Source organism: Martes martes, assembly GCF_963455335.1.
Source record: "Martes martes genome assembly, chromosome: 7".
Taxonomy (NCBI): Eukaryota; Metazoa; Chordata; class Mammalia; order Carnivora; family Mustelidae; genus Martes; species Martes martes.
Genome location: NC_137894.1, coordinates 103,916,078 through 103,944,034, shown reverse-complemented (window position 1 = coordinate 103,944,034; position 27,957 = coordinate 103,916,078). Strand labels below are relative to the sequence as shown.

The 27,957-nt window shown below is 38.9% G+C and overlaps 1 protein-coding gene and 1 long non-coding RNA gene across 3 annotated transcripts in view; one reads left to right on the top strand and one right to left on the bottom strand.

Moving 5' to 3' along the window:
• ARID4A (AT-rich interaction domain 4A) overlaps positions 1 to 7,367 on the bottom strand; it is a 64,945-nt gene extending 57,578 nt beyond the window's left edge. For both annotated transcript variants that reach the window (XM_080809651.1, XM_080809652.1), the window contains exons 1-5: positions 7,169 to 7,367; positions 6,030 to 6,086; positions 3,798 to 3,908; positions 1,773 to 1,838; positions 699 to 789 (exon numbers count right to left, since the gene is read on the bottom strand). In XM_080809651.1, the coding sequence (XP_080665777.1) occupies positions 699 to 789; positions 1,773 to 1,838; positions 3,798 to 3,908; positions 6,030 to 6,035 (274 nt within the window). In that variant the 5' untranslated portion in view covers positions 6,036 to 6,086; positions 7,169 to 7,367. The remainder of the gene's footprint in view (positions 1 to 698; positions 790 to 1,772; positions 1,839 to 3,797; positions 3,909 to 6,029; positions 6,087 to 7,168) is intronic.
• Positions 7,368 to 7,620: 253 nt separating this feature from the next.
• Positions 7,621 to 27,957, top strand: part of LOC308345830 — a 33,272-nt gene continuing 12,935 nt past the window's right edge. Inside the window, exons 1-3 of the long non-coding RNA XR_013967115.1 lie at positions 7,621 to 8,011; positions 8,913 to 8,963; positions 26,706 to 26,753. This is a non-coding gene — a long non-coding RNA (uncharacterized lncRNA). The remainder of the gene's footprint in view (positions 8,012 to 8,912; positions 8,964 to 26,705; positions 26,754 to 27,957) is intronic.

The window sequence follows — 27,957 nt, the reverse complement described above, 5'->3', positions numbered from 1 at the left end:
TTTTATCAACATAATGACAGCAACTATGTAACTACTACATTTAGGTTTTAGTTTACATGTATTGAGACACTTGTTGCTACTCACGGCAATAAAGTTTTTTATAGCCAGTATAAGCTTATGCATGGAATGTTAAGTATGCATTCTCATTAGTAGCACATGTATCTTTCCTGAAAGGTGTACGGAAACTTGACTGGATCAAAAAATCAAAATTTAAAAAAAAATCAAAAATTAAGCTATGATCATCTAGACTTGAATCTACTCTGATTAGAATTTTTTTTAGGCTTTAAATTCTGTGGTAACATCTGTATTACCCTTATGTAAAACAGGCAGCAATACAATAAAAGATTGCAACTATACAATCTTGACTGTAATTATAGGAAAAGTAAAAAAGTCTGATTAGTTATAATACTAACTTGTATCAACCTTCTAATGGAAGAAAATAACCATATAACTTAACTTTCTTAAAAAGAAATAATGTAGGTAGCCTAAAAAAGAAGTACATTCTTGGATGAAATAGTACCAAGTGACCAAAGAGGTAATTATTTTTGTTGCCAGCAGGTGTCATTCAAATTTTAACTGTATCAAGTAAACTGACAGTAAAGAATACATATTTCTCTGTCAACATAATTCAGTGTATTTACAAAATACAGGTATATGCAATCCCAAATTAAATTCTATGTATTAAATTATCTACTTACCCACAGTGTACCAACTAGCATCTGTCAACTTGCTGATAATGGCCTCCTGAAAGGATCCATCAGATGTCCTTGTTTCAACAATAGCTCCAACCTAAAACCCAGTATCAAAATTTTATTACCAAATTTAAACAAACCAAATCGTTCCCACCAACTATATGACCTGGGTTAAAAAGAAAAAAATACCTAGATAATTCTAGTTCACACTGACTTAAATCTTTATCATTTATAGTGCTCATGTATTTATCGTGCAATTTGAACCTCAAAATGCTTTGACACATGTAAGGTTATTATTACCCTTATTTTACACATTGAATACTGTGGCTCAGATGAGATGACAAGAACCTAGTCTCTTAAGTCTTACTTCAGAGCTTTTATACTACATCACATTGTCTTCAAGGAAACTGTGGAATGCAAGAACCAGAAAACCATAAGATAACAAATGTAGCTTCAATTTTCTTTCACAGAAATACTGAATATTGGATTCAGCATTCATCTTTAAGGGACCTTTTAGATAAAGGTTCACCTATAGAGAGAGAGGGATGGACCAGTTGACCTTCTTTCAGCTTCCATATCAGATATATCAGATATATGAGATATTAACCGAAGTGGTACTCTGACATAACAAAGATTTATTACATCAACAAATGGCCAGAAATGGATGGAAAACACAATATAGGTATCCACTAAATTGAATTATGAAGTAAAGATACTTTACTTGAAACGTTAGAACAACAAAAGATTCCAATTTATGATACTAGTATATTACTTAGCAGGCTAAATATCTCTGATGACAATACTAAGATATTCAATCCAAGAGTTCAAAACAAAAGGTGGCTGAAAACTCATGTCTATATATACTAAATTATCCTCTGTAAGATGATTTATCTTTCTAAACTAAGGATACAGCCAGTGTAATATAATTTATACTAAATCTATTAACACTTCATTTGTATTTTTATTTTCTGATTAACATTCTTATAAATTTTAAAACTATCTATGAAAGTAAAATTCAGTAATTGACCATATGTATTTGTGATTTATCATTACAAACTTTAAACTGCAGAACATACGTACTCTTAAAGGACCCTTTACTTGGTCATCTTGCACCAACTGTGTAGTATTATCCTGTTTCAGGAGTACCTGGAAAACATTTTTTGCACAATAATTTGCATATTACTTTTAAAACAATGTTTATGAAGTCTGAAGTCTTTAATCTACATGTTCTTACCATCCTGTGCTTACTCCTGTTTTACTTATTACATTGTCTTATATTTGTGTTTATTGTCTCTCTCATTAACTGTGAGCTCCTTGAGGGCTAGAATCCTCCTTCACCATTATATCCTCAACAGTTAGCAAATGTCGGTGCATATTACAGGCACTTCATAAACGTTTGCTGAATTAATGAACTATGTAAGATTTATAATTTGTAGTGATTATTGTAAAAGTTTAAAACTGCCTTCTTTTTTTATCAAGTTACAAAAGGTTCTGTCACAAAATATATAAAAAACAGTATCAAACTTTTATTGCCCACATTCAAGGTAAATTAAAACCAGAACACCGTTGGTCGTTTGTAAAGTAAACCTAAATAATCATGATAGGTAGTTCAGTGACAAATCAGAACTCTTTTTTACTATAAATCCTCCCAAATATACAGTGTAATAATCATGCACACAGAGCAACTACTCAAAATATGAAAACTGAAATTCCCTATAATGTATAACAAGTCCTCCCCAATCACTGTACCGATTTTACATAAATATATCAAGAGCCACAATATTAACAGAATGTTTAAATTCTCAACGAAATCCAAGTAAATATTTAGTAATCAAATCCCATATAGCTGACAACAGTAAAAAAGGCCAAATGAAACAAATAATCGTCAAATGATATTGTAACAATTCCTGAAGAAAAATTTCATCAGATCAAAATTTAAAAAGGTATCTCATAATAATCACAGATAAATCTATTTATCTGCCACACAAATCATATTCTTCTGGTTCAATGGTTCTCAAACTTAACATGCAGCAGAAACACTTGAAGGACTTGTTAAAATACAATCACTGGACCTTAGTCACAGAATTTCTGACTCAGTAGGTCTGGGGTCTGGGCCTGAGCATTTGCACTTCCAGCAAGTTCCCAGATAAGGATGCTGCTGCTGGTCCAAGGCCACACTCTGAGAATAACTGCTCCAGGTCATTTACTCATTCAACATATTTTGAGTGCCCTACTATGTATAGTGCCCTACTATGTATCGAGCGCTACTCTAGTGTAGAGGACAGAACAAGTCTAACATGTCCTCCTTTTATGGTGCTTAATTCTTGTAGGAAAAGATCAGATATGGAAGTGAAAAGCAAACTGCAAAACTGAAAGTACAACATGATCCAACAACAACAACAACAATAATACTGTTATGGTAGGCACTGCACAGTATTTGACAGGCCATATCGAATCTCTCTGGAGTAGTATCAAAGAGGACATTCATGAACTTTATTATACAGCTCTATAATGTTAAAAATGTTTATAATAAACATGGATTACACTTGTAATTTAAGTAAGATTATTAAAAACATTTATATAGGAAAACTACTGGACGGAAACACAAAAATGTTAATAGTAGTTTCTGAGAGGTAAGCTATGGGTATTAATCCTTTGGTACTTTTCTGTATTTCCAAATATTGCACAGGAATAATGTGGTGACTTTTTTCTGGTCATAAAAGCATCTTAAAAATAAAATTCTTAAATCATTTTTAACAATGTCTTAAAAACAATTTCAACTATATTATTTTTCCTAATCATTTGACATCGTCTCTACCTGAACATTATAAAAGAGAAGAAAATAGATCACAGCCTAAGTAAACATGCCACAACAGTAGAGAGCCAAATATAAGTCTCATAAACATGGTATTTTCAGAGAAGCATTTTGGAATAACTTCTCATTTTGAGTTCCTTATTTCGTAATTTTTAATGTGCTTTTCCTATAGTTTTGTATACAACAGTCCTTTCACATAAAAATGACTCAATAAAATGCTGATTTGCAGTGCCCCATCCCGAATTCTCTTCAATACAGGTTACATTTAAATTAAAAAAAAAAAAAATTACCTTAACTTTTACCAGCCTTTTCACAGTCTTAATTTTTGCCTCACAGAAGGCACCTCGGTACTTGGCACTGACATCAGTTCCCACTGTCAGATAGGCAGGCTCATCCGCCGCCTGATGGAAGAACATAAAATGTGAATGTCACTACTATTCTCCCCTACTCCAACCTCAAATCTCATTCATTAAAAGGTTCTATATTTAAAGTAGTAAGAACATGAATATTATAGTTTACTGATGTCATTAATAATTTGAAAAATACCCCTAAAGCAAGCAACTACATTCCTTTACTACTATAAACTATGTCCTGACAACAAAAGATTTTAAGTTTTAACTGAGAAGTTTCAGTAAGGTCATATGATCATGTTTTTTCCTCCAGATACAAAATGTTTCAACAATTCTACAATTTATTTAAGAAATGAACATATTTAAAAAGAAAACAAAAAACAAGGGCACCTGGCTGGCTCAGTCAGTAGAGCATGTGACTCTCGATTTCTGGGTGGTGAGTTCACACGCCATGGTGGGTATGGAACTTACTTAAAAAATAATAATAAAGTACAAAATACCAAAAAAACGGGCGCCTGGGTGGCTCAATCGGTTGGGCGACTGCCTTTGGCTCAGGTCATGATCCTGGAGTCCCAGGATCAAGTCCTACGTCGGGCTCCCTGCTCAGCAAGGGAGTCTGCTTCTCCCTCTGACTCTCCCCACTCTATGCTCTCTCTCTCATTCTCTCTCTTTCAAATAAATAAATAAAATCTTTTTTAAAAATGTGTAAAAAAAAAAAAAAAAGCCTCCCAAACCAGAAAAGGTATATTCATACCAAGTGCCTCATAAAACTTCAAGTTATCTAATTATGGCCTGAAAGTTTTGTTTTCAAATTAGAAGAAATACTGCTATTAAGATTAATGCTAACAATATGTAGTTAAATGTTTATTAACACAGCTACATTAAAGCAGTATCTTTTTGGTAACGGTATAACCGCATAGATAAGAAATGAAGCCAATCCTTTCCATAAGGAGAGCATTACTTTGGGGAATCATTGGCTAAAATATACATTTAAAAAAATCTAAGTCTAAATTCAGCAGATAAATGCAGATATATGAACTAATGGCTCAAAACTTGGGGCTGTACGTAGTTGATCACCCTAATCCTCCTGGTATATTAAGAAAATAAGCTTTACTAAAAAACATCTACTTTTAGCAAATGGCCATGATCAGAATGATATACTGAAAGATGTGCGAAATTTCATTCTACCATTCATTTTAATCTTGCAGTAACAGAATGATTATTATTCTAAGTCTGTCACTTTACGTATTTCTTTTCAAAAACTAAATGTATTCATATAGACTCGATTCAATATTGCTAAGCACAAAGGTAACAGTGTACACTTCAGAAATAACACTTGCAAGCAGAAATGATTTTTCCTTTTCCAGTTAGTTTTCCTACGTAACATTAAAGAAGGTAATGTGTCATTTCCAAAAGATAAGAGAAAGTTTGGGGAAATGCTATATTGCAGAGTTTAATACAACGAAACAGTAAATGAGTAAGGAATCAAGTACCTTTTAAAGTCAGTGCATTTACAAATAATGCAAATTGAAGAGGAACACTTTGGCAAATAAATATCTGACTTGAAATCTTAAAGGCCACTGTACTACATAATGCTATAACTTCCTTTCCCTTTAAATATCACATACAATGTGTGCACTATTAGCTATCTTCAGAAGAATATATCTTGGTTTTAAAATGTTTACTATAATGACTGAAATAAAACAACATTAGTTTCAGTTCACCTTCAAATATTTTAGCTACAGAATTTTTCACAGAAGAAATGACCTCTCCTTTACACAATGCACATATTCCTTCCTTAGAAAATCATACTGGCACTGTGGAAGAAAAAAAAATTTCAAAAAATCCCCCAAAGAACCAAAACAGGACAAAAGCTTTACTTCTGCAAAGGTTGCTGCCAACACAGGAAGTGTTTAAAAATACTAGCCCAATGGACAACAATGGAAAGGCTGCACCAGCCTTTCCAAAGTGCTAACTGCTTCAGAGAGGAGCCGGACTAACTGCATTAGACACAATCATTTCTCACCCTTTCAACACGTTCTCATTTTCAGAAAGCGCTGCTTAGTAGAGGAATCAATTTTGAGTAGAAAAAAAAATGACATTCCACAGCACTAGCCTCACGACAAGCAGTGTCCAGGGCACGAGGTTCAGAGCAGCGCTGATTCCACTTACCTTCATTTTTACTGGTGATCTGTGGGGTTCCAGCTCAACGAGCTATCTTCTCCGTCGCTAGAACCACGGGGAAGGGAAAGACAGGCACAGAATCAGTCAACAGAGGGGAGCGACCCAAGGAAAGAAAGTAAACAAACGCCAGCGGGGAGGGGCAGAACCCTCACCGGCGAAGGATAAGATCCCCCGGAGGGCAGCCAGGACGCAGGAGCTGAGGAAACAGCGAGAACCCCTCGGGCGCCAAAGGACAGCTCGTTCCTCCCCGGAGTTCGCCAGCGGCCCACCGCGCCCCCGCCTCGCTCGCCACTTTGACCCGAAATGCCCAACTCGGAGCCCCAGGACCGAGCGCTTTGGAGAAGGGCAGGGCGCCCTTTGGGCTTCCCCAGGTCCCCCCCAGGCAGGGTCGCCAAGCTTTCGCTCAGCCGCCCCCCCAGATACCCCGACTTCGGCCCGCGCCCCGCCTCCGCCGCTCGGCCCCCTCGGCCCGCCCCGGGCCCGCGGTGGCGGCAGCGGAGTGTCACGGCGCCATTGCTCTCCTTCCTCCGCTCTGCACCATGTCAGAAAGGAGAAGCGCTTCTTCACCGATGGGGCAGGGGCCGCGGCCTTCAGCCCGGAGGCGCGAGAGTGAGGGGAGACCCGCGCGAGGGAGGGGGCTGAGGGGGGGCGGAGAGGAGGAGGGGAGGTGGCCCGGAGAGGGTGTGGGAGGGGAGGAGAGCCGCACAGCGGCAGCCGCCGCCTCCTCCCCGCGCCCGCCTCAACTTTTTGTACAGCCCAGAGAGGTACCTGCCCCCGGCCCTTCGGGTCCTGCCACGGGCTCCACAGGGGAGGACGCGCCGCGGAGTTGGGGACCGGCTCCCCCAAGCAGCCCGCTCCTCATCGCGCGGAAGCAAACTTAGCGGCGCGGCCAGCCCCACAGCCATTTTCCCGGGGAAGCCGCCGAGAAGGTGGCTGCGGCGGCGGTTCCTGCAGTTGCTGCCGCTGCTCCACGACTTGCCCCTTCGCCTGCACTCGCCGCACCGCTTGCCCAGCACCCCCTCCCCACCTCCGAAGCTTCCAACTGCAGCGGGACCCCGGGCAGCAGCACGAGCTGCTACTGCCGCTTCGTCCACTCAGTATCCCCTACTTCCCTTCTCCCCACCTACCAACTGCGGGTGAAGTGCGCGCTGTCAGCTCCCGAGTCCTCCGCCCCACTGACCCCCGTGGGTCCCCGTCCGGGCAGCACCACTCCCGGCCGTGGCGGCAGTTCCTGCGCCCGGTTCCCCACTCGCCCGATTTACTGCCACAATCCACCAAATAACAAGCTGTTGAGCAGACTCGCTTCTACACGAACTCCTATTGGCTGCTCATGACGCCGAAGAGCTTCGGATTGGAGCTCGCTACCTGCCGTCCTCATTGGATGTAGCTGTGAAACTTCACGGATTGGTGCGAAAAACAGCAGGTAGGAAATCTTCCACTTATGATTGGCTGTTTCCGAAGGCTAACGTTACTGGAGAATCGGGTATTGAGTAAGCAGGTCCTGAAAAGTGATTGGTTGATACGACTCCGGATGTGCTTGACCGAGCACTGATTGGTAAATTGAGGGGTCAGGAAGAGCAGTTCGGCACGAGGATTGGCGGCGAAGTGTCCCATGGAAACCGAACCCGGAGCTGCGGCCAGGATTTGGACGGGGGCGGGGCAGGGTCTTTCCAAGGCGCCTGCGCTAAACCGGCTTCTCGGCGCCATTTTGTCTGAGCGGTGGTGGTCGCAGGTCTATCGCATTTTAGGTTTCTGGCGAGAGGAGAACCGGGGCGTTATACTGTAGCTTCATTTTAGTGCGGCGCCTATCCGCGGTTCACTCCAGGACAGCACCTAGTGAAGGTCGGAGGAGTCGGGGTCGTGTCAAAAAGGTCGGTTGGAAGCTGTGGATGTCCGAGGGACTGGGGGATGGCGCAGCTTTAGAGGCACCGGCACCGGAAGTGGACGGGCCGCGCGGCGGCCATGGCAGAGTAAGGTCTCCCTGCGGCGGGGTGGGGAGCGGGGAGGCGGGCGGGTTGAAAGGGGGCGAGGCTTTCTCTCCCGCCGCGAGAGAGAAAGGGGCGGAGGAGAGGTGCAGGTTTCTTTCTCCGGCCGGGTCCTTTGCATGCCTCTCCAGAGATTTTCTGGAGTCTCTTTTCCGATCAGTTCTTCCTCCCTTTGGAAGTGCGTTTCAGGAGCTTGTGAAATCTTCCAGCCAAGTGCCACCTGCTGTGGGCGCCTCCTTAATTAACGCGGGGAAGGCCAAGTTGCTTACACCCATCTGCATGGGGAGAGAGATTTCCGCGTGCTCCTCACACAATTCAGCGTTGGGGAAACTGCAGGGATCTGCGGGGTGTGGAACTGGATACCTAGCCTAGGCTCTGCTACTCTAACCTTAGATAGGCGGCCTGTGCCATTCAGCACGAGGCTGATGCTGCTCTGAAAGGAAATGGTAGTGGTTTAGTAGAGACTGAGAACACTTTAAATAAGAGGACCTCCCCGATAGGAACTTTGTTCAGGGCAGCCATTGATTTTGTGCTTTTAGCAGAATCTTTGTGTTCTGTTAAAACACATTTGAAATAGTGAAAGTGAAATTTGAATTGGCAAGTCGTTTTAAAGAATGAGATTTTAAAAATGTGAAATATCGTTGAAATCTACGTCGAGTAAATTTACTCAAAAAGAAAAACTTTTCATTCCCAGCAATGATTTTTCTAAAAATTACTTAAGAGAGTGGAATGAGGTATTTTTGGCACACTGGTCTGGATACTTGCTTAAAATTATTCTCTTTCTGTCTCTCTTTTGAGCCCTGTTGCTCAAATTGACCCATATTGTTAGGTCCCCAGACTAGAAACGATTGTGTGATTTAATAATTTATTGGCGGTTTTTTGGCAGTTGATCTGAAGAAAACAAGACCTTCAGTGAAATATCCTAAGTATTACTGAGGTAAGTTATAATTTCTGTAAAAATCTTTAAAGTTGGGTAGACTGTGTGGAAAAGTTTTTATGGACCAGTGCTGTGTACCAGTAGAGCCATAAATAGCAAAAACGGAAGAACCATGGTTAAAAGAAGCTTGGTTTGACCAGGGGTTCAGATGAATCTGTATAATTAGCTTCCTGATGTGATCTTGTAGAATAAAATCTCAAATTTAGTATTTATTTATGAATTTTATCTATGTACTTCCTATTTCTGAATTTTTAAATATTTAACATTTTTATCACAGAATAATATTAATATTTCCATGATTTTTTTCTTCCTAATTAAAAAAATTGGCATGTAGACAAGATATGTCAGTAAAAGTTTAAAAGAAGTGATTTATTTTTTCTTAATAAAACAGTAAATACTGCTGAACTGTCCAGGGGGTAATCACCTATAATTCCACTACCCAACTTAAAACTTACTATCTGATACAAATAATGCATGTCAGTGGGCATTGGGAAATTACTAAAAAGCCCAAAAAAGAAAACAAAAATCTCTTGTATTCTTTCCACCAAAAGTTAATTACAGTTTATAATGTAGTTCTATATAATACAGAGGGGTTTCTGTTTTTTCATCAGCTTTGTTTTATAAAATAAAGGTTAGTCTAGTACTGTACTCATTTTATCCCTTGTGTTTTTTTCTTTATGGAAGATACTTGGAACATGGGAAACACTTTGTGCATAAAGCATTTTTCATGGTTGCATAGTGTTCTATAGAATAGATGTACCATACTTTATATGATCTGATACCTTTTTCTATAATAACAATGTATGATATCCTTGTGCGTGTTTTACCAAAGATTGTGCCTGAGAATTGTTGTCTGTTGCTAAAATATCTAGGCATCTAGATCTTTCTGTATATCTTTGATTATTTGGAATAAATTCCTAGAAGTGGAAACATAAGGCCAAAAGGATTATACAGTTAAGTCTTTCGTCTTTGTACAGTTTCCATTAGAAAGCTTTGTTCTTACTGCTTATATATATATATATATTTTAAGATTTTATTTATTTATTTGACACAGAGAGAGAGATCACAAGTAGACAGAGCAGCAGGCAGAGACAGAGGGGAAGCAGGCCCCCTGCTGAGCAGAGAGCCCGATGTGGGGCTGGATCCCAGGACCCCGAGACTACGACCCGAGCCGAAGGCAGAGGCTTTAACCCACTGAGCCACCCAGGCGCCCCACTGCTTATATTCTTTGTTGTCCTTTTTCTTTTCTTTCTGTTTTTTCTTTAGCTTTATTTTTCAGTTTCTTCCCTTGGGTCTCTTTATTCAAGCAGAATTATAATGTTTAAGTCACACATACAGTAGAATAATTATGAGAATTTTTATTGGCCCTTATAAGTGATTTCTTAAATATAATGTATTTTTTACTCTAGTTAGACATTTGTACAGTGGAATATTTTGCTACACAGAAGTTACATTAGAGGATACTAAAAACAAATACTGTTTTTATGGTATAGTTAGTGAGTTTATGTTTCCTCGTAGTCATCCTTAAAGTTTTCCATCTTTATGTGCATTCTCTTGGTGCTTTTGTAAACCATCTTAATGTTTTCTTTAACAGTAGTACTTTTCTACTACTAGAAGTAGTAGTAGAACATTACTTTTTGATTTCCACAGATGATGATATCTTAGTCCTCAAAATTTTTTAATACTGAATTGATTTGTAATTGCTAATGTAGTACAGATTTAGAGCCCATTGAGAATTCTTTTTTTTTTTTTTTTTTTTTTTTTTTTTTTTAAAGATTTTATTTATTTATTTGTCAGAGAGAGTGAGCACAGGCAGACAGAGAGGCAGGCAGAGGCAGAGGGAGAAGCAGGCTCCCTGCTGAGCAAGGAGCCCGATGTGGGACTCGATCCCAGGACACTGGGATCATGACCTGAGCCGAAGGCAGCCGCTTAACCAACTGAGCCACCCAGGCGTCCCCCCATTGAGAATTCTTAAGGATTTTATGATATATTAATGGAGGGTGACTGTAGATGAGTATTAACTGAACAATCACTAGATCATCTCTTAGATATTAATGAAAAAAATTTCATTATGACAGATTTGTTTTTTGTATTTCAATGAGCCCAAATTAATAGTGTTCCCTACAAAATCAAAGTCACCACAATTTTTAATGGTGTTTCAATGATGAAAAGCTATTTTGAGAGCAGAATGATTTATTTGGTCAAGGCTTCAAATGAAGCTCTGTAATTAGCTTTTTAAGGTAGTATTTTACACTGAAATCTCAAAATTAGAACGTTCCTATGGATTTGTTTATCCGTTCGTGTTCCCATTTCTGGATTTTCAATCATGGAACACTGAACGTTTCCTGATTTTTTTTTTTTTTTTGAGCCCACGTTAAAATAGTTGACATATAGGGATCTCATCAGTATTTAGAAGAGAAGTTTTTGTTTCTTTTTTTTAAGGAGATAATAAAATAGTCTATGTTCTGAGGACTGTGGCATACTCGAAACTAAAGAAGTCTTTGTTTTTTAGAATAAGCCTCATTTTGTGGGAAAATGAGGGAACATGTTTCAGTTTTAGAAGACCTGGATCGGGGCGCCTGGGTGGCTCAGTGGGTTGAGCGTCTCTGCCTTTGGCTTGGGTCTTGATCCCAGGGTCCTGGGATCGATCCCCAAGTCGGGCTCTCTGCTCAGCCGGGAACCTGCTTTTTCCTCTCTCTGCCTACTTGTGATGTCTGTCAAGTAAATAAATAAAATCTTTAAAAAAGAAAAAAAGACCTGGATCTGCTGTTGAAAATTCTGTTTCTGGATGCAGTTTTACTTACTTTTTATTTAGTAATTAAGATTGGCTGTTGCTATTTTATATACGTATGTTACATATATATGTATCTTGAAAAATGATAGAATTTGTTCCACCTTAGAGTTTCTGTAAATGTGTTGAGAAGTATAACAGATTGCTGTGTTCAAGAAGTACCTGCTTTCCAATGGTTTTGTTATTTTTTGGAAAGTTACATAATTTGCTTATTTGTTAACAAAGCAATCTTTGCAATCCCTGTGAAGTCTTTTTGCCCAATTAGGAGTCACTGCTGATTTTTATGGCCACATGGAGGCATCGGTGACTGGGGGTTTTCCACATATAATTTGAACTAGAGTGACATCGTATTTTAGGATTTGAATTCAAGCTGATCTAGGTATCTGGTGATGTTTCTACATGGCAAGGATCTATGCTCAAGGAGCTTACTATTAATGAAACCTAATTAAACATGGAAAGTTAATATAGTTATTTCAAAAGATTTGATCAATTTAGGTAAGTTTTTAAAGATTTAAATCGGGGCTTATGAGAATAGTAGATTTGACAGAGTTCAGTATACAATCAAATCTAATTGTTTTTTAAAAGCCAAATTGTGGTTTTGGTGTTTGGGGTTTTTTTAGAGGGAGCGGCAGAGGGAGAGGGAGAGAATCTCAAGCAGGCAAGCAGGCTCCATACCCAGCACAGAACCCAACATAGGGCTCTATCTAATAACCCTGAGATCATGACCTGAACTAAACTACGAGTCAGACACTTAACTGACTGAGCCACCCAGGCGCCCCAAGCCAAATTGTTTCATAATGCAGAACAAAAAGAAATTTACTTAGTGATCACTGAAGGCCTTTCAAGATTAGTAAAATATAATTTATAAAATTAGAAGAGGAAAGATCTTGGACTTCCTAAGTGGATGGAAAGTTGTGATCAAGAATTCAGTTACATTAAAAAAAATTATGTTTGGGGCAGTGAGTAAACCAGTTTGGAGAGGATGAGTGACTAAATAATACATTGGGAAAATTGTGTGAGGCCAGCTTGTCAACATTTCTATAGTTAGCTGCACATCAGAATTATATGGGGTGTTTATCCTCTGTAAAGGTTTGGGAACCTTGAGAGGGCTTTGAAAGCTGGGATTGAGCAGGAAATGAAAATTATTTTTGTTCTATTCTCAAATTTTACAAATCAAAATGGAACTAAACCAAAAAAATCACTTTTAATCCCACTCTAACATCAGATTTTTAAAATTTACTTTTTCCTTGTCCATATGCATATTTTTTCTTTATTATTAGATTAACTTTTTTTTGTTCTTTAACTTGTAGTAAGCATTCAGTGCGACCACACAGTCCCTGTTATAATTTTAATGTCTGAAGATACTCCATCAAACTGTTTCACCTTCAACTTCATTCTTCTATTGCTTGACCTTTTGGGTTTCTGGTTTTTTTGGTATTGTGTTAGAATTATCATTGATGTGCATATAGTATCTCCTGTCTTTTGGACCTTTCTTTTAGGATTGATTGTTCCCTCCCTTAGGTTAGCTATCAGCACTGGGTAACCTATAATTATCATTTTTGCTAATTTAAGAGGGGCAAATATGTTGAGCTCTCCTTTTAATATTTTTGTTGTTAACTAGCGAAGTGGAACCTTTTTCTGTAGTTTCACTTACTGATTCATAGTAAGAGACAAGTTTTCAAGATCTCTGTCCATTTATGTAGGAGTCTTGATATTTTATTACTTAATTCTTTGAGTTTATTATATATTTAGTAGTAATTTTCTGCAGATAATGTTTCCATACAGACCTTCTTTTTTATTTGTTATTTTCGTTGACGGTTTTTGAATAGACACAGAGGGGTACAATGTACCCAAGATGTACTACTGGAAAATCAATTGGTAACAGTGTCCAGTGTGACTGAAGAAATGACAGGAATTGGAGCTAGGAAGATAGTTAAGATACTGTTGCAGTGGGGGCACTGCAATTGGTTAAGTGTTCCCTGAAGTGTTCTGGGCTTTGTGTGGAGTCCACTTGGATTTCTCTCCCCCTCTCCTACTCCCCTTCCTGCTAGTGCACTCTCTCCAAATCTTAAAAAAAAAAAAAAAAAAAAAAAAAGATACTGTTACAATGTATCTGCATGCCTGAAACTAAAGGAGGATCTGGGGAGACAGAGGAAGGAATAGGTGAGGAAGAGACTGGGGGGCGGGGGGGGGGGGGAGAAAAGGAATTTGATGTCTACTTGATTGCAGAGGTAAAGTAGAAAGGAAACCACTGTAGATTTTTAAAAGGGGGGAATAGTTCATACCATTAACAAATTTGGAAGGTCGGAAAGGCCACTGATTAGTAAGAAAAATGAAATCAGTTTTAAACATGCTAGTTAGAGCTTGAAACGTCTGGTAAACATTTACTCTTTGTCAGAGTGCCTATGAGGTCCCTAACTGGGACAAGACAAATGCTCTACCTTACATTGTTTCCTGAATTTTGAATTCTCTTTCCATTCTTCAGTTAGATTTTAGTGTTTATATCAAGGCCTTCCTATTTCTGATTTGTAAAGTACAACCTGGTTGGCTCAGTCAGAAGAGCATGTGAGTCTTGATCTCAGGATGGTGAGTTTGAGCTTCACGTTGATTGGTTTTAGAGATTACTTGAATTAATAAATGAACTTTTAAAAAAAAAAAAAACAGTAGAACTTGATTAGAAAAGAAAAGTGGATTAGTAAGTAAAAGATGTGCAGGGAAGCCAGATGATTCTCAAAAGGAGAGGTTGTTCTTCGTTATTTAAAAAAAAAAAGTTTTAAAATAACATCTTAAAAAATACATATGTGCTTTTAAATTGTTCAGATATATGGGGTGAAATATCTTTCCCTCCTCTTTCTCACCAGACTAAATTTTGTGTGTTTTCTTTTAATTTTCTTTTAGCAAAATACGGAGAGGTGTGATGTGTGTGGAACATGAATGTTTAGCTAAGAGTCTATCTAAAATCCAAGGAAACCACTTTTGTTTTATCACTTATACTGATTAACAATTAGAAATGTAAAAAAATTAAAAATGACAAAACATGGATTAGGCGAATTTTTGAGTGTTCTTCAAGAGAAAGAGCTTACTTTTACCAGTTACTCTCAGTCCCTTTTTTCTTAGGGCTTTAGAAAATCTTATGTTTTCTGCTATTTAGCAAGGGAAGAGGTATGATTTTGTTTTAGCAAAAAACAAGCTTTTTAAATATCAGTTTGTCATTCACAATATTTATTTTTTTCCCTTTTTTCTTTTTGGTTTGCCTTTTTAATCCATTTTTATAAAATTTAACCCATTTGGGGTATGAACTTATGAAATTTGAGCCACTTTGTTACATATGTCAAAATTGTCTTTGATCTCATTTAAATAATTATTTAAAATTTTCCCCATCATAGTGCTGGCTTTGAGTTACAAAACATTATGTTTACAGATTGAGGAAAAGTAATTAATACACTCAGAAAAATTTATGTATTATAACATTTTCAGCATTTTTAGTTTGCAGTATGTGGTTATATGTATGTTTCCATTACTTTCCTTTTATTAATCCCTTAACTTTGGTACCTTTTTTTATTTTTTAATTTTATTTATTCTTTTTTTAAAGATTTTATTTATTCATTTGACACACAGATATCACAAGTAGGCAGAGAGGCAGGCAGAGAGAGAGAGGAGGAAGCAGGCTCTACGCGGAGCAGAGAGCCCAATGCAGGGCTCGATCCCAGGACCCCGGGATCATGACCCTATATGAAAGCAGAGGCTTTAACCCACTGAGCCACCCAGGCACCCCAATACCTTTTATTTTTTAAAGAGTAAGTGATTGGAACTACTTACTGGATTTAGGTCTTCTCCATGCCCCCATTAGAGTGATAGCTTTTAAAAGTAGTTCAGGGATAGCAAAGAAGATAATTCTAGCTTTCGAATGTGTAGGTGTGGCCAGGCCTTTTGTGAGAAGGGTGGTTTACAACAAATTTCTTAACTTCTCTGCCCCATCTGTAAAATGGGGAAAATATATGTAGAAACTGCCCTATCTTGGTATTAGTATTAAATGAGTTAATACATGTAAAGTGCTTAGAATGATGCGAAGCATTTAGGAAGCAGATACTAGATGGTATTAGTGTGTCTAATGCTGTTACGTCCTGTCACTCCGACAGCTTTTAGAAGAATACATTATATTTATATACAGAAATAAAGCTTTTAGACTCTCTGCCTCCCATTCTAGACCTCTCTCTCCAGACTAATTTGCAGTAACACTAAAACTGTCCATGGTTCCCCTGTACAAACTCTGCGTTTTCCCTAGTCTTTGTTTTTATTCATACTTTTCCCATGGTCTAGAGTGTTCTTCTATTACTACATATTCAAACACTGCTTTTTTTTTATTTTTGTATAAATTTACTTATTTATTTGACAGAGAGAGATAGATCACAAGTATGCAGAGAGGCAGGCAGAGAGAGAGGGAAGCAGGCTCCCCGCCGAGCAGAGAGCCCCATGTGGGGCTCGATCCCAGGACCCTGAGATCATGACCTGAGCCGAAGGCAGAGGCTTAATCCACTGAGCCACCCAGGTGCCCCCAAACACTGCTTTTTAAGTGAAACTTCTGTTGATGACTTCTGCAGCTTTAGGTAATGTGTCCATATGAATTTCATGTATTTTCCCTTAACATGATTCCTGTCACTTTATCTTACATTGTAGCTTTTTATTCACTTAGATATCCTTCACTAAGTTAGGACATTGTTACAGACCGAGAACTGTACCTTATCTACCTTTGTAAGTTTAGAACCTGTAACAAACCTTAGCACTTAGTAGGCCCTCACTTGTGGAGTGAAAGCTTATAAAATGGATAGCAGTTTAAAAGGTAATATTTAAGGGGCTCCTGGGTGGCTCAGTGGGTTAAAGCCTCTGCCTTTGGCTCAAGTCATGATCCCAGGGTCCTGGGATCAAGCCCCACATCCGGCTCTCCTCTCCATGGAGAGCCTGCATTCTCCTCTCTCTCTGCCTGTCTCTCTGCCCACTTGTGATCTCTGTCAAACAAATAAATAAAATCCTTTAAAAAAATAAATAAATAAATAAATAAAAGGTAATATTTAATAGATGCATGCCAGTGAAAATATGCTTTGTCGGTGTTTGTACAGTAGGAACATCTTGCCTGATCAATTACTTAAAATGAGATCACTTGAGGTTTTAGAATTAAGTCAGATTCAGGAACATGTAGGGAATAGAGCACTGGGTGGAGGGTGGGCAGCTATCCATAGGTCAGGAGTTTGCACTGGAATGTTTTCATGCTGTTTTTTTAAAAGACAGTATATCTAATTAACCACAGAGGGATTGGAGGTTTGGTTTGGTTTTGTTTAAATAACTGATTTTTCACAGGTCTGCCCACCCACAAATCTTCCTTATCACCAGTGGTCCAAATTTGTGAAAAGTTTGGGGACACCTGGGTGGCTCAGTTGGTTAGGCAGCTGCCTTCGGCTCAGGTCATGGTCCCAGGGTTCTGGGATCGAGTCCCACAACGGGCTCCTTGCTCAGCGGGGAGCCTGCTTCTCCCTCTGCCTCTGCCTGCCTCTCTGTCTGCCTGTGCTCACTCTCTCTCTGACAAATAAATAAATAAATAATCTTTAAAAAAAAAAAAAGTTTGTCCAGGACTTAGAGTACATCTGCTGTCATGACAGAACATATAAGCCACCTGGCTCAGTCCATAATTTCACTTACAAGTAACATTTTTCTTAATCACCGTAGTGCTTCTAGGCATGAAAAGTAGGGGTAATCAGAAGAGGAAGTGGGTGAGATATTTCATGAGGACACTTACGTGATTCTGAGTTACTGAAATGAGAGGGTCTTGACTTCTAGATTTAGAAGAAATGGGAATGATGGGAAATTAGGTAAGTTAAAATACCAGGCTCTTATTAGGCATTCATAAAGCTAAAGTGGCAAATATGTACTCTTAGCTCAGAAATTCTCAAATTTCTATAATAGTTCAGTGGGATGTTGAATTGAATAAGCTATCTTAATATAGGAACACTGCATTTGAAAACCATGTGTTCTGTGTTCTAATCATAAGCCTGTTCTCCTTGGTTGTGACCTGGGATACATTACTCTGCTTGAGTGTCTGCTTTTAGAGATAAAGGGCACAGGGCTAGATACTTACAGCTCTTAATATACTTGGTAGTTCCAATCCAGCACCATATTTTTCAAGTAAGAATTACCAAGCATGCTTCTAATATCTGTGTGTCCCCGAAAGATTAACTGATACTTAACCTGTGAGAATCTGAATCCAATGTATCAGGCATTGACCCAGTAATTTTATCACTTAGGGAGGTTACTGCTACTCTTATCCCATGGGATTCCTATTGCATCGGATCAAATTCTGACAGAAGCTTTAATGTCCTGTCTTCCTCACTGTTGTAGTTAATAGGCATTCTAATTGCTTTCATTGTTCGGTAAAACAGATAGCTGAAATAATAGCTAAGGAAGATCAGTAACTAATTTCATTATAGTGAAATTTCTGTTTTGTGTTTGCGTGTACTGCCCACACATAGCAAATAAAAGTACAGTGTTCTCCAATATTTTGTTAGTTCACTTAAAAAAAAAAAAACTGTTATGACTGACAGTTGATTTCATGACTTAACTGTGGATCTCAGCCTGCTTTTTAGGTGGGAAAAATGGACTAGATAATAATGCCTTACATCAGTTGTTAGTTTACTATACTCATAAGTATGATAGCTTAAAAGTTTTAAGATAGAATGAAATAGAAAGTCTTACCTAGAGATACTTCCAGTTTTAAGAGCAAGGGAATTGGACTGTGGGTGTTGGGGCAGGATAGAGGGAACTAGCTGAAAGACATCATGGAGTGGGGTTTATTTTCTTTCTTTTCGTTGGCTTATGGTTTGTTTCGTAGTGTGTTACTGAGTCTGCTTATCGTAATGGCCCACTTAGGGATTTATGTTTATTTGTATTTAGGGCTATCCAATCCTGTGGAAGCATAAAACAAAATCTTTTTTCTCCCAAGTTGATTCCCTCAAACCAAACCAAAAATGTTATTTTTTTCTTTATAATACTTGTGTTTCTTAGTTTTATGTGCAGTTCTAAAACTGCCTCCAGTGTTTGTATAATTTTGGTGGCTTAGATCTTGGTCAGACAGGATGGGGGGAGTGGATTTGAAAGAATTTAACAAAAATAAAAGCCATCTTCCCGTTTTTTTATTCCTCAGTGTACTGTGTGATACTGTCCTTAAGACCTTTAAATTGCCAAGGAAACCTTGGTAACCAAGGCAGATTTTTTTCCTCTTACATGTGAAGTTCTGCATTTTATTATACAGTCACGAAAAACTAGTCTGTTACCAGTAAATACTTGAGCTACAGAACTTGCTTCTATATGCTGCCAAGTACTTCCTGTTTTGTCAGATTTCCTTTTAGGGGAAAGAATGGATTTAGAGTAGACGAGCCTGAGTTTCATGTTTAAAGCATCTCCCCTGAATTTCAGTTTGGAAGCCGCCCAGATATCTAGATGGGGTGGGGATGAAGGGATGGCACATCGTGTTTACAAGTGAAGTCATTTGTCAGAAAGCTTCATTTGGCTTTATATCCTGGAAGAGAGGGTTGCCCGAAAGAAAAAGAAACTTTTTGTTGTCAGAAATAATTAGTGCATGACTTGCCAACTTTGTGTCTTGCCTTTAGGCTTTCCATGTCAAATGTATTTCAGTTAATGAATGAATCATTATATTGCCTCTGAAGGACGGATCTATGTTCATTTCTAGTAGACTTTTCCTCTAGAATTACAGAAAAACTTTATTCAGCCACACATTTACTCCTTTTTCAGTAGGGACAGGTGAAAGGTCAAATGGTGATTCAAGAAGAAATTGGCTACATTGTGAATATTGAGTATCTTTGGAGGATGAGTTTGCAGTGAAATGATTTTAAGAATTCTTTTACAACTAAAATAATGAGTAAATAGAACATTTAGTTATACAGGATGAATTATGTGTTTTTGGTTTGTTTGGTTTTGTTTTTGTTTTTGTTTTTTGTTTTTGTTTTTTTAAGTTTATTTGAGTAATCTCTACACTCAACATGGGGCTGCAACTCAAGACCCTGAGATCAAAAGTTGCATGCTCTTCCAACTAAGCCGGCCAGGTGCCCCTGTCTGTTACTTTTTTCTTGTGAAATGAACTTCTAATTAGGTGTTAATGTGTTAGTGGAACATACTTCCAATGTAAACCAGAATCCCCTCATATTGCTGGTAAGGGAATCTTGTGTTAAGGTTCTTTTGCAGTGGGAACCAAGTTCTGAAAATTTTATTTAACTAAATTGACCTGATCATCCTTAAATCAGAGCTAGGTTTCTCTTTCTTGATCTGTCAGTAAAATAAGAATGATGCTGTTCAGTCCCTGTGCATTTATGCTCTTTGTCCACCCTCATGTTGGAAAATTCAGGAAACTGATGCTGAATCAGATTTGAAACCATCTACTATGAAGTTTTCTACCAGAAACGTCCCCCCCTTTTTTTTTTAAGATTTTATTTATTTATTTGACAGATCACAAGTAGGCAGAGAGGCATGCAGAGAGAGAGGGAAGCAGGCTCTGTGCTGAGCAGAGAGCCCAACGCGGGGCTTGATTCCAGGACCCCCAGAACCGTCCCTTTTCATTGTTTAAGTATGTGTTCCTATTTCTCTGTGTGTGTGTGTGTGCGCGCGCGCGCACGCGCGCACACATGCCTATTGCTAAGACCTGTGTCTCTTTGAAATCCAGTGAAAGGGGCACCTGCGTGGCTCAGTGGGTTGAGCCTCTGCCTTTGGCTCCGGTGTGGTCTCAGAGTCCTGGGATAGAGCCCCACATCCGGCTCCCTGCTCAGCAGGGGGCCTGCTCCCCCCGCCCCCGGCCTGCTTCTCTGCCTACTTGTGATATCTCTCTCTCTCTCTCTCAAATAAATAAATATTTAAAAAATAAATAAATAAAATAAAATCCAGTGAAAGAAGGTTATCATCAGTAACCATCATGCTCTGCAACTTCATTCTCCATTTTGTTTTATTACAGAAATCACATCTCTTGAAACCCTGTCCGTTATATTTTCCTTTTACTAAATCCAAATAAGTGATTCTCAAATTTTACTGTATTCACAAGCGTCACACCAGATATTTGTTCAAAATATGAATCCTGGGCCTTACTTCAGACCTTGTAAATTCAGATCTTTGGAGAATTCTCAGTCCTTTGAATCGAATGGAAAAACCATTATGCATTCCCACTGTCACTTAGATTCTGTTCTTGACAATCTTATATATAGATTAGCCTTTTTTTACTTTGATTATTGGCATCTCAGAAGTTTTTTCCCGCTAATTATTGACATCTATAGTTTTTCTCCTAAATTCACTGATTGGAGATCTCATCCGCCAGATCTCTAGGAAATTGTCCTAAATTCCTTTCCTTGTTTGTCAGAATTTATCTTCCTTCCCCTTCCCAACATACACATTTGTAGTTCAGTGTGTATGTGTATATATATATACACACAACACTAAAACATGCACACATGGGACACCTGCCTGGCTTAGTTGTTAGAGCATGCAGCTCTCAATCTCAGGGTTGTAAGTTCGAGCCTCATGGTAGAGATCACTTAAAAATAAAATCTTTAAAAATCCAAACCCAGCAAAGTTCATATTCTGCCACTTTTTTCTTTTTTTTTTTTTTTTTTAAGATTTTATTGAGCCTGAATTGGGGGGGCAGGGAGGATCTGGGAGGGAGGGAGAGGGAGAATTGGGCTCCCTGCTCAATGCCAGCCAGTCTCAGGAACCTGGGTATCATGACCCGAGCAAAGGCAGACCCTTAACCAACTGAGCCACCTAGGTGCCCCTGCACTTCTTTTTTACCGACAGACCTACATCGGTACCTGTTAGTGCTACCAAAAAAGGCAAAAAGCAAAAATTGTTCATTGTGTTTTGCAGCAAACTGATAACATGTACCCTAGCAGGGAGAGTGGCAGTGCAAGGCTTCTTCCGTGAGAACGGTGCTCTGCATCCAACTGCCATACCTTTGAACTGTGTCTATGATCATCGGCCTTTTATCTCAATATATTTTGTGCATCTGTTAGCACGATGCATGCTGAGGTATCAGAAAGGACTAAGAAAGGTTATTTTTGGGGTCTGGGAATGTTCAAAAATTTTTAAATATAAATTGTAATTTCTTCACTTAACGCCAGTTTGGCTTATGAAAGGTTTCATAGGAAACTTCTATTTTCTGCTTTTCTAGGTGGCAGGGGAAACCTGTACCTTGCTAATGATTTTTGTTTTTCCCACTGGATAAAGAATTGTATCTTAGTTAACTTGTTTACATTTAATCTTTCCTGGCATTATGATACATTATAGGCATCCACGTGTTTGCATTCAATCTTGTGGTCACTTGGTTGCTACTGACTCAGACCAGCCAATCTACTAAAGGTGATAGGTCTTTATACCTCCAGTTCTTGTATACCATCTCACTTTCTCTAAATTATTAGTATTCCCTTGATGCTGTTTTTTTTGTTTGTTTGTTTTTTAAGATTTTACTTAATTGAGAGGGAGGAAGAGGGACTCTGAAGCAGACTGGCACAGAGCCCTGGGGCTCCACCCAACGACCACGTGATCATGACCTGAGCTGAAATCAGGAATGGGACCCTTAGCCAGCTGAGCTGTCCAAGCACCTGTTCTTGGTGAAGTCTTAAGAATTTTTCTCTTAGCATACATTAATCTTGAAACCTTGTTGGCTTTTCCTGGTTAAAAGTTTTTAATAATTCCCTGTCCTGTATGGATTATATAGTTGAGCTCCCTATTTAAGTAAATCTTCCTAAAATTCTGTTTCTACATAATAAAAATCAATGTTCAAATCATATACCTCAGACACAAACTCAAGATGTGTAAGGACCCTTGATCTTCAGCAACCTGAATGTACTAACCACAGTATACCAGCATTTACTTTTTAAAAGACTTGGTGTTTAGGACACCTGGTTGGCTCAGATTATTAAGTGTCTGCCTTTGGTTCAAGTCATGATCCCAGGGTCCTAGGATTGAGCCACGCATTGGGTTCCCTGCTTGGTGGGGAGCCTGCTTCACCCTCTCCTTCTATTGCCCCTCCTGCTTGTGCTGTCTCTGTAAAATAAATCTTTTCAAAAAATTTAAAAATTAGGGGCGCCTGGGTGGCTCAGTGGGTTAAAGCCGCTGCCTTCCGCTCAGGTCATGATCTCAGGGTCCTGGGCTCTCTGCTCGGCGGGGAGCGTGCTTCCCTTCCTCTCTCTCTCTCTCTGCCTACTTGTGATCTGTCATATAAATAAATAAAATTTTTTTTTAAAAAATTAAAAATTAAAAAAAATTTGTATTTATGGAGTGGAAGGATACATATAAATATGGTGGTTACCTCTTGAAAGGGGTGTGGTATAGGGCACCTGGGGGCTCAGCCATTAAGCGTCTGCCTCTGGCTCAGGTCATGATCCCGGGGTCCTGGGATTGAGCCTTACATTGAGCTCCCCGCTCACTGGGGAGCCTGCTTCTCCCTCACCCACTGCCCCTGCTGTGTTCCCTCTCTTGCTGTGTCTCTGTCAAATAAATAAGTAAAATATTTTTTAAAATGAGGGGTTGGTATAGTTTAAGAAGGTAATTAGTTTTGTTATTTAAATTGTGCAAGTGTTTGCCCATTTTTTAAATTACTATTATTATTATTATTTTAGAGCGAGAGGGAGATCTTAAGTGCTGGAGCCCACACAGGGCTCAATCCCATAACCCCAAGATCATGACCTAAGCTGAAATCAAGAGTGGGACACTTTGAGCCACCCAGGTGCTCCAATATATGCCCATTTTGAGGTGGTTGTTTTCTTATTGTTGGAATTTTGAGAGTTCTTTATACATTCTAGACACATGTCCTGTGTCAGGGGATTTGCAGATATTTTCCCCTTACAGTTTGTCTGGTACTTTTTTTCATTCTCTCAGTGTTTTTAGGAGAGCAGAAGCTTTTAATTTTGGTGAAATTGAGTTTGTCAGTTTTATTTTTGTTACCATGCTTTCAGTATGGTATCTGAGAACTCTTTTACACCAGTGTGAGAGATCTTGTTTTCTTCCTAGAAAGTTCTAGTTGTATATTTTTGTGTATGATCACTTTGACTTACATATTTGGTATAAGTTATGATTTGGTTTTTGGTGTTTGTTTTTGCATGTAGGTGTCCCAATTGTCCCAGCATCATTTGTGAAAAAGTACTATCCTTCTCCTCTGATTGACTTTTCACTTTGTCAACTGACCATTTTTTAAAATTAATTTATTTTAATAAACATATAATGTATTTTTATCCCCAGGGGTACAGGTCTGTGAATCGCCAGGTTTACACATTTCACAGCACTCATCATAGCACATACCCTCCCCAATGTCCATTTCCCCACCACCCTCTCCTGTCCCCCCTCCCACCAGCAACCCTCAGTCTGTTTTTTGAGATTGAGTCTTTTATGGTTTGTCTCAATTGACCATTTTTGTGAGTCTCTTTTTAGACTTCCTCTGTTCCATTAACGTCTATTACATGACCTTTAGATCATAAAGATCATAGTAAGTCTTCAGACCAGGTGGTGTGGGACTTGTCTTCTAACTTACTCAAAATTGTTTGGGCTATTCTAATTCCTTTTCCCCTATAAATTTTAGAAATCGTTTGTTGATTTCCTAACACCCCCAAAAAGCATGTTGCAAACTGATTGGGTTTTACATCGTATTTAGAGATCAGGTTAGGGAGAATTGACAGTACTGTCTTCTAATAAGGTTATGTAGTTCATTGTTGGTATCACCAGTATTTTATAATTTTCAACCTGAAATTTTAAATTTAAATTTTGCCTAAGTATTCCTGTTTCTGATACCATTTTAAATGGTACATAATCCTTATTTTATAGATGAGGAAACTAACTTGCCCAAGGTGACACAATTATATGACAAAGCTCATCTGAAACCTACCAGGGCTTTAAACTGCTATCCTGGTTTTAATTAGGATGTTAGTTTTCTTATTCTGAAGCTGTTTTGAGTAGCGGTAATAGAGAAGCCGCCCTTCTTTTATTAAGAAAAACTCTGTAACAGGGCACCTGGGTGGCTAATTGGTTAAATGACTGGCTTCGACTCAGGTCGTGATCCCGGTGTCCTTGGATTGAGTCCCACATCAGACTCCCTCTGCTCTTTGGGAGCAGGCTTCTCCCTCTCCCTGCCACTCCCCCTGCTTGTACTCGCTCTCTGTCAAATAAAATAATAAAATATTTTTTTAAAAAAGTCCTATTACAATGGTTCCATTTTAAAAAAAAGTTTGGGGGCGCCTGGGTGGCTCAGTCGTTAAGCGTCTGCCTTCAGCTCAGGTCCTGATCCCAGGGTCCTGGGATTGAGCCCCACATCGGGCTCCCAGGTTGGCGGGAAGCCTGCTTCTCTCTCTCCCACTTCCCCTGCTTGTGTTCCCTCTCTCGCTGTGTCTCCGTCAGATAAATAAATAAAACCTTTAAAAAAAAATTAATCCCCCAGAAGTTATGTATTTTCTGAGTTTTCGGATTTACAGATCTGTCCAAATCATAAACCACGTTCACCATTAGAAGCCCCCAGTGGATACAGTTGTGATCCAGTGTTTGAGAGAGAGGCAGAGGGAGAAAGGATCCAAACAAGCTCCACCCTCAAAAGCTGGCTTGATCTCATGACCCTGAGGATCATGACCTGAACCAAAGTCAAGAGTTGCTGCTTAAATGCCTGTGCCACCCCGGCTGTCTCCTCAGTGTTTTTAAAAAGTATGCCTTATCCTCCAGTGAACTAAGATTATTTCAATTTTTATTATGACTTCAGTTTTTTTAAAATGTGTAACTTTAAGCATTTCAGTGCCTACAGTGTGACTGCTCACACCCAGTGGAGATACAAAGACATGATTTTCGAACAACTCCCATGGGCAGGGGAGGAGTGTATGCTTAATTTATTAATTATTTAATTTGTTAAATTGGATTTAATTTATTAAATAATTTATTATAGTGAATTTATTTAATTATAATTTATTATAGTGAACACCATAATAGATGCATACACATCACAGTGGTAGAACAAAGGCTTTACTTGGTTAGGATTAAGAATAGCTGCACTCATGCACATTTGATGTTTTGAACTTCCCTTTTTAATAAAGAAAAGAGTTGTGGCTCAGTTGGTTGGACAGCTGCTTTTGGCTCAGGTCATGATCCTGGAGTGATGGGATCAAGTCCCACATCTGCCTCCCTGCTCGCTCCAGGGATGGGGGGTGGTTTGCTTCTCCCTCTTGACTTCTACCCTCTCATGCTCTCTCTCTGTCATTCTGTCTCCCAAATGGATAAATAAAATCTTAAAAATATAAAAAGAAAATAGTTTGACAGCTTTTATGGGAAACACATAAAAGGACTGAGAGGGAGAATCAGACAATCGTTTTATTTTTTTTTTAAAGATTTTTATTTATATATTTGACAGACAGATCACAAGTAGGCAGAGAGGCAGGCAGAGAGAGAGAGAGGAGGAAGCAGGCTCCCCGCTGAGCAGAGAGCCCGATGCGGGGCTCGATCCCAGGACCCTGAGACCATGACCTGAGCTGAAGGCAGAGGCTTTAACCCACTGAGCTACCCAGGCGCCCCTAGACAGTCGTTTTAGAAAGCTTTCTTTGGCAGGTGGTGGAAGTCCTTAGGAAAAACTACTTAATAATCTAGGCATTGCTGATACAATATGGATAATGGTAGAGGAGAGGAAAGAAAAATAAAACAGAGATCAAGTCTGGGTTCCATTTCCAAACGTCAGGAATTCAGTAGAGAAATAATACCTGATTGAGTGTTCTACATTAAGACTTGATTTTCATTTGTGGCTTTACTCTAGTTTCTTAATAGCATTTGGTAAGTGGGTGTTTTTGCAAATTGAGAAGAAAATGTTAATTGATAATCTTAATTTGAAGATCAAAACATATTGATGACCTACAACTTGATTTTTGTCATTAATTTTTCAGATCTCTGTATAAATAATGGAAGTAGAAGCAAGTGGATAGGCTTATCATGTAAGTGCTTTAATAGTCCTAAATATATTTTATTATTTGTAATCTCTGAATCAAAAGTTTATTCTTTAAAACACTTTTGATTTCTCTTTTTAGGTACCAGTATCGGGAAGGTTTATAATAATAAGATACTGGAGCAGGAGAGGGATAAGCGGGGTCGGTACTCATAGGGGGCTAGGTGCAGGGCTTGATCCCAGGACCCTGAGAACATGATCTGAGCCGAAGGCAGATGCTTAACCGACTGAGCTACCCAGCTACCCCTGGTACTATATCTTTCCTGAAAATAAATTTGTAGTCTTTTTTTTTTTTTTTTGTCGGAGGGAGAGCATAAGCAGGGGGAGCAGCAGGCAGAGGGAGAAGCAGGCTACCTGCTGAGCAAGGAGCCCAGCAGGACTTGATCCTAGGAACCTGGGATTATGACCTGAGCCTAAGGCAGATGTTTAACTGACTAAGCCACCCAGGTGTCGTGTCCCTGTAGTCTTATCAAAGTAAAATGTACCAGCCTTTCCCCTGCCCAGAGGCTAATTGTATTGCTACAGCGCAGTTATAGGTGCCCCCAATGTTAAATTTAGATTATTAATCCCTATATAGAATACATATAAAAGACAACTGCTTCGTAATAGTTAAAGAACCAAGTGTATCTGGTTATACAGTTTTAGATTTATGTGATGTTATGGCATCTATAGTTTCAGATGGCATATCTGTTCAAACTTAGGTTTATTTGTGTCTGTTCTTTAAAAGCACTGTAAGTTATACTGTTGTGAATTTTTTCTTTTTTAAGTAAGCTATGCCCAACTTGGGATGTGAATTCAAAACCCTGAGGTCAAGAGTCACATGCTCTACCACCTGAGCCAGGCAGGTGCCCTATACTGATGTGAATTTAAAAACAAATATACTCACAGCATAGTAAATATTTATGTGCCATTCATACTCTGGAAATGTATAGAATGGCCATTAGATTGGCTTAGGGATAGTCAGCTTATTGATTAGGTGTATAGATAGATCCAATTTAATACTGCTTAGGTGTCTGTCATTCCTAGTTAAATGTTTAATTGTAAAATGTGTGTAATTTTACATGAAAGCCATGATAATGAGATAATAGTTTTGCATTGTTTGTATAGTAGTTAGCTATTCGTGTATAATGATTTGCTATTTGAACTTCACAGATGTTCAAAGTCCAGCAGTATCCTGCTGCCAAACTCAATGA